This window comes from Asparagus officinalis, chromosome 1 (genome assembly GCF_001876935.1).
Source record: "Asparagus officinalis chromosome 1, Aspof.V1, whole genome shotgun sequence".
In the NCBI taxonomy this organism is placed as follows: domain Eukaryota; kingdom Viridiplantae; phylum Streptophyta; class Magnoliopsida; order Asparagales; family Asparagaceae; genus Asparagus; species Asparagus officinalis.
Genome location: NC_033794.1, coordinates 115,293,054 through 115,311,709, shown reverse-complemented (window position 1 = coordinate 115,311,709; position 18,656 = coordinate 115,293,054). Strand labels below are relative to the sequence as shown.

Here is an 18,656-nt window from a genome sequence, read left to right as displayed (position 1 = left end):
ACTTTTTTATTTTTATTTATTTTTGTAGGAGCAGACTATGAGGGGGTCTAATGATCTGATAACAGGACACATCATCTCCACTACCATTGGAGGAAAAAACGGTGAACCTAAGAGAGTAAGCAACTCCAAGATTAAAAGCTTTATGTGAAATTGATAATGTAATATTTCCCGAGTAAATCATGGGCGTCTCTATTTACACTTGCAGACGATTAGCTATATGGCGAGTGAATTTTATCTACTATCTAACTCACTGAAGAAAATGACGATGAGGATGAAGTCAAAGGGAGGTAGATGAGGCTTATCTGGTTATTAGGTTTTGGATCTATGTCGGATGGTATATCGGACTCGGAGATGGCCGGTGATCAATAGTAGAGGGTGGGGCCCATCGTCGGAGCAAGATAGTTGGAGGGATGAGGAGGGGCAAAGGGAGGAGTGGTGGTGGCAGAGGCGGATGTGAAACACTTTTGTAACGAACCGATCACCACAACCGAGCAACTTGCAACGAACCAATCACCGATTAATATGAGTTACGGATGTGAAACACTTTTGTATGTATGAACTGAAATACTTTTGGGTGTATGTAATAGCTAAATGCTTTTATATGTATGTAGTAGCTGTGTATGTGAATTGAAATACTTTTGTAGGGATGTGAACTATAATGCAAATGTCATATAAAATTGATGCACAAATTTGTCCTATTAACTATTGAAATACTTATATATGTCCTTAACTATAGAAATATTTTTGTTAAATTGTTAAGTTACTCTGTTAGATTGTTAAGATACACAAGTAACATGTTAACTTTTCTTGGTAGCTTGTTAAGTTACACAGATAACATGTTAACTTTCACGGTAGATTGTTAAGCTACACAGATAATATGTTAATTGTTTTTGTTAACTTGTTAAGTTACATAGATAACATGTTAATTTTTTTTGGTAGCTTGTTAAGTTACACAGATAACATATTAGCTTTCGTAGTTAGATTGTTAAGTTACACAGATAACTTGTTAACTTTCTTTGTTAACTTGTTAAGTTACACATGTAATATGTTAACTTTCGCAGTTAGATTGTTAAGCTACACAGATAATATGTTAACTTTCCTTGATAGCTTGTTAAGTTACACAGATGACGTGTTTATTTTATTTGTTCACTTATTAAGCTACTAAGATAACATAAGTATATGCCCACCTACAAAAAATATGAACGTTGAGGATTTATATATGTCAATAGCTGTGTCTATTTGTCCTATTAATTATTGAAATACTTATTTATGTCATTAGCTGTGTATATGAACGTTGAGGATTTACCTTTTAACTATAATCTATACATAAATTATAGTTAACATGTTAACTATATCTGGGGTGTAATGTGATACAACTACAGAACTATTTTATAGGTTGACATATACTTATGGTTAACATGTTAACTTATGGATTAAGAGTTAACATGATATTTATTATAGTTAACAAATTACATGTAAGAGTTAACAGCTAATCAACTATAGTTAACATGTAATGGATTATAGTTAACCTCATTCTGCTGTGCGTAAGTATATACCAAATCAGGTTAACTTGCTAAATATTATAGTTAACAGGTAAATCCTCAACGTTCATATACACAGCTAATGACATAAATAAGTATTTCAATAGTTAATAGGACAAATATACACAGCTATTGACATATATAAATTCTTAACGTTCATATTTTTTGTAGGTGGGCATATACTTATGTTATCCGAGTAGCTTAACAAGCGAACAAAAAATTTTAACATATTAGGTGGGTAAATTAACAAGTTAACAAAGAAAGTTAACAAGTTATCTGTGTAACTTAACAATCTAACTGCGAAAGTTAACATGTTACCTTTGTAACTTAACAAGTTAACAAAGAAAGTAAACAATTTATCTGTGTAACTTAACAATCTAACTGAGAAAATTAACATGTTATATGTGTAACTTAACAAGCTACTAAGAAAAGTTAACATATTATCTGTGTAGCTTAACAATCTAACTGTGAAAGTTAACATGTTATATGTGTAAGTTAACAAGTAACAAAGAAAGTTAACAAGTTATATGTGTAACTTAACAATCTAAGTGCGAAAGTTAACATGTTATCTGTGTAACTTAACAGGTTACCAAGAAAAGTTAACATGTTATCTATGTAACTTAACAAGTTAACAAAAATAGTTAACATGTTATCTGTGTAGCTTAACAATCTACCGTGAAAGTTAACATGTTATCTGTGTAACTTAACAAGCTACCAAGAAAAGTTAACATGTTACTTGTGTAACTTAACAATCTAACAGAGTAACTTAACAAGTTAACAAAAATATTTCTATAGTTAAGGATATATATAAGTATTTCAATAGTTAATAGGACAAATTTGTGCATCAATTTTATATCACATTTGCATTATAGTTCACATCCCTACAAAAGTATTTCAGTTCACATACACAGCTACTACATACATACAAAAGTATTTAGCTATTACATACACCCAAAAGTATTTCAGTTCATACATACAAAAGTGTTTCACATCCGTAACTCATATTAATCGGCGATTGGTTCGTTGCAAGTTGCTCGGTTGTGGTGATCGGTTCGTTACAAAAGTGTTTCACATCCGCCTCCGCCACCACCACTCCTCCCTTTGCCCCTCCTCATCCCTCCAACTATCTTGCTCTAGCGATGGGCCCCACCCTCTACTATCGATCGCCGGCCATCTCCGAGTCCGATATACCATCCGACATAGATCCGAAACCTAATAACCAGATAAGCCTCATATCTAACTCCCTTTGACTTCATCCTCATCGTCATTTTCTTCAGTGAGTTAGATAGTAGATAAAATTCACTCGCCATATAGCTAGTCGTCTGCAAGTGTAAATAGAGACGCCCATGATTTACTCGGGAAATATTACATTATCAATTTTACATAAAGCTTCAATCTTAGAGTTGCTTACTCTCTTAGGTTCACCATTTTTACCTCCAATGGTGGTGGACATGATGTGTCCTGTTACCGGATCATTAGACTTTGTCATAGTCTGCTCCTACAAAAATAAATAAAAATGAAAAAAGTTGGTATTTACAAATCTGCATAAAGAACAGATCTTTGCTCTTAAACTCATAGAAGTTATTAAGGGAAAGAATTAGCTCAGATATTGCAAATCCAACAAGAAAAGGAATCCCTAGATCAGAACAAGGAACGAATCTTACTCCATCAAATCATGGCTGGCGGACAGGCATAGGACGTGGATATAACATGGAGTAGGATGCGGTTGGGATCGGTGGTAGGGAGGTGGTCGGATAAGTAGGCCCCATGATAGACGAGGGAGCGGTGGGCGAGGGAGCGATCGGAGATGAAGATGGTGGGCCAGGAGGTGATGCGGAGAGTGAGGATCGGGTTGTGGTCTCCATGGAAAAAGGGACAGACAGAGAAGGAGAAGGAGAAGGAGAAGAAGAATAGTGGAAATATGGTTGGATCACATATTGGGAAGTATAATTTGGGCTAATACACATTAGAAAAACTACGGGGGGCTGGGACACATCTAGATTCCATTTTTGGGGCCTTGAAGCAATTCTCCCTATAAAAAACCAAGGAATAATTCTTCAATGACAAATAAATAAATAAATGACCTCTAGATTCAATGAATATTCATTGATTTATTGTTGATATAATTTTAATACCGGAAATTATTCATGTGATAAGTAGGCCATATGTTATTACCAATTGAAAAATTCAATTTTTTTTATTACTCAGAGGCCCAATAGTATTTTGGCTCTAACCTGATCAGCACTGCTGGTAGGGATTTAATACCTCTGAGGCCCATTTGTGTTTAACCATGACTTGACAAGCCCATGAACTTAATATTTAAAGTTTATGATATTTCCTAACCATATCTCCCAACAATTTCCATGTTTTTCCCCTAATCAAATCTGTAGGCGTATAAAATTGCTTATATGTCCCTTAGCACAGCTCGGCACAAATCGACGAACCAATGAGGCGACGAGGTTGACGAATCGCACGCAAGCAACGGAATACATCCATTCGCGTGTGGAATCGAGCCAAGTGTTCGAAGAATCAACGAGTCATCCAACCAAGGGCAGACTCGGACGAATCACGATCGAATCAAGATCAGTTTCGGATTCGAACTCAGAAGTGGATTTACTGCCAAATCAGGAATCAGATTTACTACCAAATCAGATCAACAAATCAGAGTCTAAGTCAACCGAATCACGGACTGAACCAAAAACGGATACAACGAAAAAACGACGAAACCCAATGCCTAAGGGGGGCTCGGCCCAGTGCCGGCCACCCATAGGTGGCCGACCCAGGCCAAGGCCGAGCCACCTTGAGGTGGCTCGGTGCGTCGGCCACTTGTGCGCGGGCACAGTGAAGGGAGCCTATAAATAGGCCCCCCTTGGTTCATTTGTAAAGGTTGGATTTTTTGAAGGCGAAGCCCTGCTGGATTGAAGACTCAGATCTAAAAAAGATCCAAGCTTTGGGACTTCGAGGACTTGCTCATCCAGATCTGGTGCTCGGCGATCGTCAATGCTAAATAAGGCAAGAGTTCGAGAGGACCGGATCTCAGATCTACGCAGGCGTACTCCGGATCAAAGCTTGGCCTTTGATCCCGAGATTTAAAGGCTACTATTTCCTTGGCGAAATAGTACCCTCGGCTATTATTTCCTTGGCGAAATAATACCCGTCATACTGCGTAGATCCGACCGGATCTAGATCTCGTGGTGGTCCACGGATAAACCCCGACGCAGGCAAAGAACCCACAAAGCGAGCGACCGCAAAACAGGAGCTCGCGATTTGTTCGACAAACAAGGATAAAAAGTTGTAATCTTTCTTTTCTTTTCTTTGATTTTCATTGTAACCGGATCTTATAAAAAGATCGGATCTTTGTAACCGATAAACGATTACTTGAGTGCAATGACGTCAATGAAGAAAGACACGATTTTTCTCGCGAACAATCTGGCGACCACAGTGGGAGCCACCGATCTCGCTGCCGAGATCGTTGCGTCGCAGCGCGGGATTCTCGATCCCGGTCGAGGAGGAGGTCGAGTATGATTCGACCAACAGTTCGAGGAGCATCTATCATCCTCGTCCGGATCTACCTCCCCTCACAAGTCCAAGAAGTTCTCCTCCAGGAGAAAGGCTCGTTGTCGAAGATGTTGAAAACACCAACGAAGATCTCGCCCCGCTGGATGCCAAAGTCGCATCGGGTGAGATTCCTCCAATTTCCAACCAGGTCGGATCTGCTCTGGCCACCTTCTGCCGCAGGGGCGTGGTGACTCTCTCGAAGGAGCCCGCCAAAGGCAACGTCAACGCCTGCGAAAACAATTCGCAAAGGCCATGAGTCTGTTGACGGGATCCTCTACAAACGCGGATCTGAAGAACAAGAGAGGCAAAAAGCCTCAACAATCAATGAATGGTGGTTCCTCCAAGCCGCCACAATGGAATGGGTCCGCTGTCAAACGGACCGGATCAACGCTGGAGGAGCGCATTCGCAAGCGCGCCCGCCTATCAGCGCAGGCACGCGGCTCAAGCTGAAAAAGCCCGTAGGAAGTTGCAGAAAGAGTGGCCAAGAAGCCGCCATTCAACAGCAAAGTTTGGAGGCCGAAGACTGAAGCGGCGGTTCAGACCAAGAGCGTCAACTGCAGCCGTCGAAAGTTCAAACTTCGGCGAATCAATCCAAACCGCCGATGATTTCCACAACTGCTCCGGGAGATCCCGCAGGACCATCCCAGAAAGGAAGTCAGTCTGGAGCGCCTCGGTCCAATTCCCGATGAAAAAAGGCAAAGCTCCAATTCAAGGACGTTTGGGCCCACTAAGAAAGCCCCGAACGAATCAACATGCTGGGGGTCGCCGCAACCCTCAACATGACAAAGAAATCATGGCACCCAAGCGCACTACTTTGCGCATTGAAGTTCGGGAGCCCGTTGAGGATTCACGCCCACAAAGGCGCGTTTCGAGACGCGTGACTCTCGAAAGCCCGAAGAAGGTAATTCGCTCTCAGAAGGAAATGTTATCGTCTGATGATGATTGCGTTATACCTGAGAAATCGTGCCAACACACGATAGGTTGCTCCGACTTTCAAACGGACGAGCTGTACTATCGTGCTGGGGGTACGAGCAAAGCCAGAAAGAGGAGTCCTCGAAGGCTAGAAACTCAGTGCCCTTGTTCAAAGCTCATTCGGGCGGTACTGTCTGAGTGCAACTGCATTAAGGCAGTCCCCGAGCGAATTTCAGTGTTCGAAAGGCTTGGTACCGAAACGCCAAGACCAAGGTCTAGGCGCTTCCGACAAAGAAGAAGAGTAATTGAAGACGGAGAATTTCCACCAGCAAAAGGGCATCGACACGGGATAATCCCGAGTCAATTCCGCCAATACCCCGGTATCTAACTCGTTTGCAGTCCAGAGCCATCATACGAGGAACTTATGGTAGGGTTCGGACAAGAACACCTTCAGAAGATGAAGAATCAGATGCCTGCTCTGCGGTCGCATCAGATAATACAGTGTCCAACGATGGACAACCCTGCGAGTCATTCATGATAAGTGCGGAACAAGTGGCCAAGATGCTCGAAGAAGCCATGGCTAAACAGCAAGAAAGCTTCAGGTTCGAAATGCAGATGGCCATGCAGAATATGAGAGAGATGCATGAGCAACAAATCCAGACACTGACGAACCTGCAAGGCGAACCAAGCCGCCGTAATCAAGTTGTTCAGGAAGTTGAGCATACGGATGCGGATGAAGCTCGCAACGCCAATAACCCTCCCGTTAATGCAGGGGGTGACAATGCGGATGCTAGTCACAACACCACGCTTCCACCTCAGAATCGTGCTGATGAAAACTCGGGTGAAAGTCTGAAAATCAAAAATCTCGAGAGCAAAATCAATACGTTGATTTTCGCTCAAGAGGTAAAGAAGACTGGCATTCCTTGTCCCTACCCAAGAGAATGTGAATCAATCCCGTATCCGGCGAAGTTCAACTTAATCAACTTCACGCCGTTTGATGGGAAGGGTTCACCCACTCAGCATGTGATTTACTTCAAATCACATCTGGGGGTCATCTCTGGCAATGAGCCTCTGATGGTACAGTCCTTCGTTGGCACTCTTCGCGGAGCACAAGATCAAGCTACCACCTATCACAAATCAGGAGGAAGCTGACAACACTACGGACCCAAAGTACTGTGCATACCACAGGAGGGTCGTTCATCCCACCAAGGATTGCTTTGCTCTCAAGAATAGCATTCAGACCTTGGTTGAAGCTGGCGTCATAACGCTGAGGTAAGCCAATTGAGAATGGCAGACTCCGATAAGTATAAGAGTATAAACTGCTTCTCAAAACTCCAAAGAGTATACGAGTATAAACTGTTTCTCAATCCTCCGACCGGTATAAGAGGTTAAACTACTCCCTGATACTCCAATAGGTATATGAGTCTAAACTGTTTCCCCACTTTTGACGGGAAGTTCCTGGAGAATATTAAGCTAATATTCTTAAGGATAACCCGGTTAGTTAACTGATAATAATGTCCGAACCAGTTCCGCAGAGGAAACTGGGGGTGGACGATTTATGTAATGGGAAGTTCCCAAAACCACAGCAATGTAATGAATAAGAACTCCCATTCTCACCATGTCTATGCACTCAACACTCTCTCTGTTAGAGTCTGGACGTAAAGTACCCACTTGGTCAAACCTTCTTACAGTTAGGACCACAGTCAAAATCCCCTCTCGATTCCCCCAATGAACGAGAGGTCCACAAATTGAGCGATCAAACCTTCCTACAGTTAGGATTGTCTCAAAACACCCACTTGGTCAAACCTTCTTACAGTTAGGACCACAGTCAAAATCCCCTCTCGATTCTCCCAATGAACGAGAGGTCCACAAATCAAGCGATCAAACCTTCCTACAGTTAGGATCGTCTTAAACCTTCCATTCGGTCAAACCTATCTACAGTTAGGACCAAAACCGAAATCCCCTCTCGATTCCTCCAATGAACGAGAGGTCCACTTTCAAATCGAGTGATCAAACCTTCCTACAGTTAGGGTCACCTCAAACTCCTGTTTGGCCAAACCTTCCTACAGTTAGAGTCAAAATCATAATTCGTTCTCGATAAACGAGAAATTCATCTTTAGTTCGGTAATCAAACCTTCCGACAGTTAGGGTTATCCGAATCTTTTCGATTCTCGGAGTGGAGATCCCACTCCTAGTTTCATCGTTCCGGATTTTGGGGGTGGAGATCCCACCTCTAGTCTCCTTTCCAGCTGAAGATAGAATATAAAATTCTTCTTCTTCAGTGTCGGGAGATAGAATATAAAATTCTTCCTCTCCTATTTCGTGTTCGTCTTTGCCCCAAGAGAAGACACCACCTTTTTCAACTCTCAAAATCTGTGCCTCACAGGTATAGGGAATTTTATCCCGAATCCTAAGCAGGGATAAGTCTGCGCCTAACACGCGCCGCCGGTTTAGTCTTTTTCCGTGGAAAAAGGCACCAGAGTCCGATTCTGGGGTATTCTATCCTGAAACCTAAGCAAGGATAAGTCTGTGCTTAACCCACGCCGCCGGTTAGTTCTTAACCGTTAAAAAGAACACCCGTTCACATATTCAACATTGTGACATGTTGTTATTAATAACACCAGAATCCATGCCTTACACGCATGGGGAATTTCATCCTGAATCCTAAGAAAGGATATGCCGACGCCTAACACGCGTCGCCGGTTTAGTCTTTCTCCGCGTATTTTATCCTGAAGCCTAAGTAGGGATAAGTCAGCGTCTAAAACACGTTGCTGGGTAGCCTATTCCCATAACAATGGTGAAGTCTACATATTCGAAGTTGTAGCATCAAATCTAAGGGAGTTCATTCCTTTAGCACAACGTCACATGCGGAACGGATTTAGACAATTCGCATGCTAGCCCGACTCAAACGGTAGTCGGTAAAGACTGATCAAATCCGTTAAAGGCTGGGGGTTAGCCAAAAACCCTAAAGTCAACGCCTAACACGCGTCGCCGGGTAGTCTATTCCCGTGAGAAAGACGAAGTCTACGTATTCAATATCGTAGCACTAAGAGCGTTAACTCTCTTAGCACAACGTCACATGTGGAACGGATTTAGATAATCCGCATGCTAGCCCGACTCAAACGGTAGTCGGTAAAGGCTCATCAAACCCGTTGATGGCTGAGGGTTTGCCAAAAAATCCTATAAATACGAGAGTCACTGACGCATCAGCTTCATTAGTTGGTCTCGTGACTTGAGCATCCAACGACATTCGAAACCCTAGGGTCAACGCCGGACAACGCGTAACCCTAGGTCAACGCCAGTGAACGCGTTGCGATAAAAAAGTCAACGTACGACGTTCAAAACCCTAAGGTTAACGTCGGACAACGCGTAACCCTAGGTCAACGCCAATGAACGCGTTGCGATCAAAAAGTCAACGCACGACGTTCAAAACCCTAAGGTCAACGCCGGACAACGTGTAACCCTAGGTCAACGCCAGTCAACGCGTTGCGATCAAACAGTCAACGTACGACATTCGAAACCCTAGGGTCAACGCCGGTCAACGCGTAACCCTAGGTCAACACCGATCAATGCGTTGCAATAAAAGTCAACGTTTGACAATTCGAAACCCTAAGGGTCAACGCCGGTCAACGCGTAACCCTAGGTCAACGCCGGTCAACGCGTTGCGACAAAAAAGCCAACACACGGGGATCCGAAACCCTAAGCCAGCACAATGTGGCGGAGGTAATTCAAAGTCAACTCAATGACACGAGCCAAACTCAATTCATCAGCTGCACACTCGAGACTCCGACGACGGCCAAGCGATAAACACAGCGCTGGAAGAACTTCGGATATTCGTCAAAGCATCGAATAGACCGAAAATCGAAAGGGTCAAGAGTTGAAGCTAACTACGCCGACTGAAGGCCAGATCAATCACATCCAAAGTATTCCAGCCTCTTCTATAAAAGAAACGAGTCCGGAACGCTTTGGAGGGGGTATCTGTAGGCATCGAAAATTGCCTATAGTTCTCCACAACCGGTTCAGTGTTAACGAGCGACGATGAACGTCACCATCCAATCCACATGAGCCTAATCGACATCGACGAACGACTGAAGTGAATCGACGAGTTACATGAGCGGATAGGACTTCGGAATCACGAAGACCCGGACCAATCGGGAAGCCCGGCACTGTTCACAAAAAGGACGAAAACCACGCCTAAGGGGGGGGCTCGGCCGAAATCGAGCCACCTCTAGGTGGCTCGGCCAAAGCCGAGCCACCTTGAGGTGGCTCGGTGCGTCGGCCACTTGTGCGTGGGCACAGTGAAGGGAGCCTATAAATAGGCCCCCCTTGGTTCATTTGTAAAGGTTGGATTTTTTGGAGGCGAAGCCCTGCTGGATTGAAGACTCAGATCTAAAAAAGATCCAAGCTTTGGGACTTCGAGGACTTGCTCATCCAGATCTGGTGCTCGGCGATCGTCAACGCCAAATAAGGCAAGAGTTCGAGAGGACCGGATCTCAGATCTACGCAGGCGTACTCCGGATCAAAGCTTGGCCTTTGATCCCGAGAATTAAAGGCTACTATTTCCTTGGCGAAATAGTACCCTCGGCTATTATTTCCTTGGCGAAATAATACCCGTCATACTGCGTAGATCCGACCGGATCTAGATCTTGCGGTGGTCCACGGATAAACCCCGGCGCAGGCAAAGAACCCACAAAGCGAGTGATCGCAAAACAGGAGCTCGTGATTTGTTCGACAAACAAGGAGAAAATTGTAATCTTTTTTTTATTTTTCTTTGATTTTCATTGTAACCGGATCTTATAAAAAGACCGGATCTTTGTAACTCAAAAAGTTGTTATTTAAGAGTGCAATGGAATCAATGAAGAAAGACAAGATTTTTCCCGCGAACAAAATCGTGCGATTTTTTGTCTACAGTTTATTTTTGTAACTAACCCGTTTGCTACTACTTGAAAATCCCTTAGTCTTAGGGATTTTCTAATCACAACCCTCCCTTAAAACCCTTATCTCCTCTCCTCTACCATTCTGTCCTCAGAACCTGCACACACAAAAAAAAAGAAAAAAAAGAAAAGGAAAAACAGAGAGCAAGAGAAGGAGAAGGACGAGATTTGGATTTTTTTCTTGGATTTGGGGTTCAGAGTCTTTCATTATAGTTTCATAGAAATAAATAGTAGGCTTCATGTTTAAACTTATTAGATATTTCTTAGTTTGGTTTTTTCCCCTCTCTATATGGTAGATCATTTTTCCTTTTTGCCATTAGAAACTCTTGGCTACTGTAAACTAGAATTTTATGTTGGGAGTTATCCATACCTAGTTCCATGCATAGGTCAATATATTTAATTATTGCTCTTTGTGGAGTACATGATTATACTTGGTTCTGGAGCTTGGTCTATTTCGAGTTTATGCTACATATAATCCTTGCATAAGCTAACATTTTGGTTCATGAGTTCTTCGGTTGATATTATGCTACAGATAAACCTTGGTATATATGAAGAAATCATGCCTTGTGCTTGTGTTAAACTTTATTTGATCAGTTAGACTTTAGTCAAAAAAATAGTGAATATGATTTGATTTTTTTTTCTTGTTTATAAAAAAATTATTTTACAATTTATTTTTTATTTTTATTTTTCCTCCATGATCTTCACATTATTGCTACTATTAGTACTATTACTTTCACATAAATTTTTGTACAAGTCGGAAGCTTAATTTTTAGCTTTTATAATATATATAAATATATCATTTACTTATCAGAAAATATGTATTGAGGACTTTAACTGAAACTGACATTTAGTTATTACATGTCATCACCTTTGGCATAAAAGATTAATGTTTGTAGTGGTTAGTTGTATTTAACAATGACACCAAGGTTTGGAGTTCGAATCCTAGGGACCTGAGTTTTCACAAAAATTCTTTTGGATCGGGTTTTGAACCCAAAACGATCAGGTTGGAGTCCAATATCAAATACTAGACCCGTTTGGGTCTAAACCTCAAATTTCAAATCTGTTTGAGAATTTTAATCACTAAAATTAGTTTTGTAGGTTTTTATGCTGTCAAATTAAAACCGTTTGACCCACTTTGACACTAAATAATTATGTTAATTATTTATTTTTCACTTTGTTAAGACAAATGATGATATTGTTTGATCTCTCGATCCTTATTGGATCACCTGATGTTATGTTTCATCACGTAGTGACATTTAATAGGGTTGATTGTGCATGAAGATGACTTCCATCAAGAAATATGATTCATAAATGTGTTATCATAACATGGCTATACCCTCGAAATAGATATACCGATGTGAAGAGTTTCTCTTGATTATTACTATTATTATAATAACATTGACTAGATGATATACCCATTTTGATTGGACATACTTTGGGTCACAGTTATTTTTTATAACTTTTACGGAAGCCGTTCCACGGTAACTCTATGGTTAGTGAACAATATTTCATGCACAACCACTTAAAATGAATGAATAAAAGTGGGGTTTGTAAAGGAAAATTGGACGGAGAATATAATGTGTATATAAGTGGGCTCATGTGCATTCTTGATATCCAGATTTATATATATAAGAGCTAATGGTCAATCCTGACTTGAATCCGTGTTCCGGGATGGTTTACAGGAACCCGACTTATATACATGAAAATATTCTTCTCTAATTCAAATAACACATAAAATAATAACAAGGTGCTTGTGTGTCTTGTGGTAGACCTTGTTTAATATCTACAATTAGCATTTTCTTGTATCACTTGTAGTTGAGTTTTCTTCTTTTCTTTATACCTACTACATATACTTACACGTGCACAATTCCTTCATTTTACATGCTTGTTGGGAGTTTTCTTACTCCCTTGGGGTTTGTGCACCCCAGACTCGGGAACTGTTCTTTCTTCGCATGATCAAGACTATTTTGAGGAGCAAGTCCAGCGGCATTGATCACACATTTTACTCCATTAGTTTTTCAATTCAGTTGGTTTAGATAGTTATTTGGTTTAGACTTTTTCTTGAGTCATATGTGACTTTTTTCTAGACTATGATGTACAAAATTTTTATTTACCCTTTCACTTTGTGGATAGTTGTGAACTTGTAGTTGGACTCCGTCCTTTTTGTAGATTTCTTCATCTATATATATTTTTTATTACCTTAGTTACATGCTCTATGATGTAGTTTTGACTTTATATCTATATACAGGATGATCTAAAGGCATGAATATGACCGAATTGTTGCATTGCCGGCCCCAAGTTATTACATTTTGGAACCGGGGTGTGACAATAATGTCACGTGATGATATATACAATTTCTTAATTATATCAAAGTGAAAAACAGGAAAGGAATAATTAAGATGCACATCGCACATGCTAAAATAAGCCGTCATAATAAATAAGAAGGAAAAATAAATTATGCGTAAAAAATAAGATAAACAATAAAGATTAAAAAACAAAGTTCACCGTGGAGTGATCGACTAAAAAATTGCCACGCCTGAAACCGACCGCGCGATCTCTGCCGTTTATCCTCCACCGCCGCGTGTAAGACGCAGCCTGACACAGCCAAATGCAACCATGCGCGCCCACCCTCTTACCCGTTAACGCCGTCACTTCGACGTCAGTTCATTTCAATCCGTTTATGAACTGATAAATATGCCTTTTACGTGATCTCCGTGACTGCTGTCAGGCTCCTCACGTCCCAAAGCCCCCACAAAAAGCCGTTAAAATCGTATAGAGACTTATGTATAGAAACTTATATATGGGTGTATGACCCTCCAGGGGCACCTTAGATTAGTACAATTATTCACAATTTCAAACATAAACCTGTTCCCGACATTAATGTTTTTTAAGTAAGGAACGTTATTGTTAATGTTAATAATCAAACAGCTAATTAAGAGGAGGGTTAGGTTGTCGGAAGTCCTCTAACTCCTCCAAATGTTTGTTGGGATCCGAGGAAATCCGCGCAAACGCCGAGAGAAAGTCACACAAGATCAAAATAATGCCACAAACACAAACAAACGAATTTTATGTGACTCGGCAAGTTGGCTATGTCCACGGGTCAAGAAGGGGATGAGTTTTCACTAATAGAGAAGAGAGTACAAATAGAGATTATAAAATCACTCAAAACCTCACAAATTAATCTCTCAAACAAATCTCTCAAATCTCTCAAACAAAACTCTAACCAAATTGCACAAAAAACTCTCTTTTCTGTGCACAAAACAAATCCCTTTTCAACCTTGCTTAAACCCTAAAAAACGTGCTTGCTATTTATATCAAACAGCAATCCCAAACCAATCAGGAAACAGAAACCAGTCCCAAAAACCCGACGCGATCGACCGCACTTGACACTACAGTCGACTGACCAGAACAACAGAAACTCACCTTATAAACAAACCTGTATCGATCGACTGGCATGACCCTTCGGTCGACCGGATAGCAAATTCAGTCGACCGTAAGTATCTCGCGGTCGACCGGACAAAGTGCATCAAATTGACCTGTAGTCGTGCACGTTTTCTGTCGATCGGCCTTGCCTCATGGTCGACCGGACAACACCCAAATTGTTTCCTGCTTTAAAATTCCTGAACTTCGTCACTGAGCCCGTCATTTCTACAATTCTCCACCTCGGTGAAGATTTTTTAAAACTAAGTCGACACCAACCAAACCAAATGCCCCACTTGTTACGTCCACTACAAAGTGAAACAAATTCACGACAACGGATTCAACCACAACAAGTCGGGAACCCAAATGAGAATGCGAACAAACTCTAAATATTGGTATCAACTCACCAAACCGGGTGCATCAAAATGACTGCCTACATATCCTCTTGCCCAGGGAATCAAGCCTCACGTAGTTTACCCAAATAGCCTTCAAAGGCCATCAATCAACTAGAAGGATTTTTAAATCTTTATGATCATCACCAACAAATCTGCAGCTGATAACTCTCCAAATGGTCTCAATGTTAAAAGATAAACTCTCTTCCAAACTTGCATCTCTCCACACCAAATCTGTCTTGGAGCTTAATTCCTCAACCCTATATGTAGAAAAAACATAAATACCAAACACCTCCAACTAAGGTGAACCAACGACCATAGCCAAATCTGAACTGTGTGCATCAGCTGCACTCGAATCAACAAACTCATCATTTGCATCAACACTAACATGATACCGTGTCACCTCAGCTAGAATCCTAAACAATACAAAATGATCTGGAGTACGTGGAGTAATCTCTACATAATGTGGAATAGCATCACTCTCCACCCGCTGTGATATCCTAATGATCTGTCCAACACTCTCCACCTGCTGAGAGTCAAATGTAACAATACTGCTCAGAACAATATCAAAATCCCAAAACTGGTAACCAAACACGCCTCTGAATCCCAAATGTGGACTCGAATTAAATTTTATATCCTCAATGTGACAATATGCTGGGCATCCAAATATCCGAAGCAACCCAAAATTTGAAGCAGCTCCACCAGATCCAAATACTCTAATCGCGATAGACGACAATCTATAAATAAGATGTCTCCAATATGTCAAAGCCTCAGCACCAAAACTCCTCTACAAACCACTGATTGACATCAAACGCCGATCCTTCTTCAGCAAGGAACAACCCATCAAATTTGCCATCTCATCTCGTTGCCCTAATGTTTCCTTTCCAATGAAGTATCTCAAACTGTCTTACACTAGGTACAAATGCAAAAAAAGAATCCCTCTTGTACTTCCTATCAAAATTAGAACTAAGTATATTTACTTTTCTGCCTATACACTTCTTTCACCTGTTGTTAACTACTAAGACTTTACTCAAATGGGACTTAGTTGCAACCCACAAATGCCTAGAATAGTCTTCAACACAGAAAACCAAATACCTATTACCTCCCAATGATACCTTCTTGGAAGGTCCCCAAATGCCTACGTGAACATCATCTAGAAGGCCCTTCGTTCAGTGAATAAAAGTGCCAAACTTCACCTCGGTCTTCTTGCTCACACCAATATATTCACAGGACTTCAAATTGTAGGTCAAAGCACCTCTCTCCAATCCATGCACAGAATTAACACTCGAATATCCCAGCCACCTCAAATGCCATAGTCTAGCCGAATCAATAGAAGCCGTCAGCGCTCCATGTATCACCGTGCTCCCAATCAAATAGTACAAATTATTCTTTCTTACGTCCTTCATTACAATCATGGACCCCTATTGTGACCTTCAGAGATGCATCATCTAATATCACCCTATAGTCTGCTACCTCCAAAACTCCAAGTAAAATGATTTTCTTCGACAAATGCGGAACGAACCTCACTTCCTTCAACTCCTTAATCACCACGTCACACATTCTGATCCGAACTGTTCCAATACCACCAATAGGATATTCATGACCATTACCCATGAGCACAATATCCCCTCTTTCCAACTTCTCAAAGTTGGAGAATCAATCCCTCATAGGATAAATATGGTATGAAGCACCCGAATGTAACATCCACTCCGTAAAGTCTACATCACAAACTGACGGTAGTGTAGGACACGAGTAGCCCGAAGAATCCGAATCTAAATTATTATAACTAGCCTTGACAACATTCACCTCTGAAACTTGTATAACTTTCTCCTTATTCTTCCCGGCTCGATCCTTCAACTTTGGGCATTCAAACTTCCAATGTCCATCTACTTTACAAAAAGCACATTGATTTCTTCCAACTGAAGGATGTGCTCTTCTAGACTGCGACCTCCTATTTCAGTTTGAACTTTTCCCTCTTGCGGTCAATGCCTCCACTACTGTATCATTTGAAGACTCATTGTCCTTCTTCCTTAGCTGATAATTCATAAGAGCAGCGGTAACCATACTATACGAAAGAGATGTCTTTTTATTAATTAGAGTAAGAGAAAAAGTCTCATATTCCTCATCAGGCAAGGAACTCAACAACAACAATGCATTATCCTCATCCTCGATCATAATATCCACATTCGCCAAATCTGTAAAAAGCTTCGTGTAATTGTCATGTGATCACTAATTGATTCCCTTCTTCAACTGGAAACGGTAAAGCCTCCTCTTCAAATACAAACGGTTCTCAACACTCTTTGTCAAATACTTGCTCTTAAGAATCTCCCAAATCTTCTTTGTCGAAGTCTCATTGATCACATCATACTTTAGATTATGCGTTAAACAAGACCTAATCACGTCATACGTTGTCTGATTCATCCTTTTCCAAATCTTTTCTTCAATATCGTCCGACTTGCCGTCCAACTCCAAAGTATCTTCCAAATTCTGTGTGTTCAGCGCATCCAAAACTTCACATCTCAATAATCCAAAGTTATTCGTGCCATTAAACTTCTCCGCATCTATCTTCATAGAGTGGATATTCAGACTTTGAACGGTCTTCACGCCAGAAGAACCATTCTCAACACCTTCTTTCCTAACCATCTTCCTCAAAATACCAACAAACCAATACGGAACAAACCAAAAGATATATCCAAACTGCACGAAAGGTAGATTTTTACCTCCAACTAAAACCCTTATAAGAGCCTCCAAAAGATCTCACTCCCACACGACAAAGACAAGATCTACAATAGTAAAAATCCTACATTTATCTCCAACTGAAACCCTAGACGAGTTTCCAAAGTGATCTACTCCTCCACCTAACCTCAAGCATAGCATGAGCTCTGATACCACTTGTTGGGGTTTTGAGGTCAAATACAAACACTGAGAGAGAAGGCCAAACACAATTAAAATAACGGTACGAACACAAATAAATAAATTTTATGTGGTTCGGCAAGTTTCCTACGTCCACGAGACAAGAAGGGAATTAGTTTTTACTAATAGAGAAGAGAGTACAAATAGATTATAAAATCACTCAAAACCTCACAAATTAATCTCTTAAACAAATCTCTCAAACAAAACCCTAACCGAATTGCTTAGAAAAATCTCTTTTCTGTGCATAAAACAAACACTTTTTCGATCTTGCTTAAACCCTAAAAACGTGGTTGCTATTATATCAAATAGCAATCCCAAATCGATCAGGAAACCAAAACCCTAAAAATCCGATGCGGTCGACCGTACTTAACGTCACGGTCGACCGGCCAGAACAACAGAAACTCACCCTATAAAAAACCTATATCGGTTGACTAGCATGACCCTTCGGTCGATCGGACAAGAAATTCGGTCGACCGAAAGTATCTCACCGTCGACCGGACAGAGTGCATCAAATTAACCTATAGCCATGAATATTTTCGGTTGACCGACCTTGCCTTGCGGTCGACTGGACAACATCCAAATTGTTTCCTACTTTAAATTTCCTTAACTTCGTCGCTGAGTCCGCATTTCTACAATGTTCACTTCCGGAGCAAGCTGCTCTTCCTTGTACATGTAAGAACTCATATGAAAACGGAGTTGAGTTTTTCGATTGTTCCTCTTAGGGTTGTGCATGGTTCGGTCCAGACCGAAAAAATCGACCGAACTGACCGAAAATTAGCAGTTCAGGTCGGTTTTATTTGTAGGTCGGTTTAGATCAAGTTAAAAACTTTTCAACCTGAACCATTTGAACCGACCGCATCAATAATAACACAATAGTTTTTAACCCGTACCCATTAGAAATTATACCCGACTCATTCACTAAAATCCCTCAAATCTCAATACCTAAACCCTAAATCAAAGCCCGCAGCCGCACTTCCTCTCTATCC

General features: G+C 41.1%; 1 protein-coding gene across 1 annotated transcript in view; it reads right to left on the bottom strand.

Annotated features, from left to right (window-relative positions):
• The window catches only part of LOC109839895 (heavy metal-associated isoprenylated plant protein 37-like), a 46,390-nt gene extending 30,019 nt beyond the window's left edge, over positions 1-16,371 (bottom strand). The window contains exons 1-3 of the mRNA XM_020408351.1: positions 16,280-16,371; positions 15,067-15,494; positions 11,027-11,043 (exon numbers count right to left, since the gene is read on the bottom strand). Coding sequence (XP_020263940.1) covers positions 11,027-11,043; positions 15,067-15,494; positions 16,280-16,371 — 537 coding nt within the window. The remainder of the gene's footprint in view (positions 1-11,026; positions 11,044-15,066; positions 15,495-16,279) is intronic.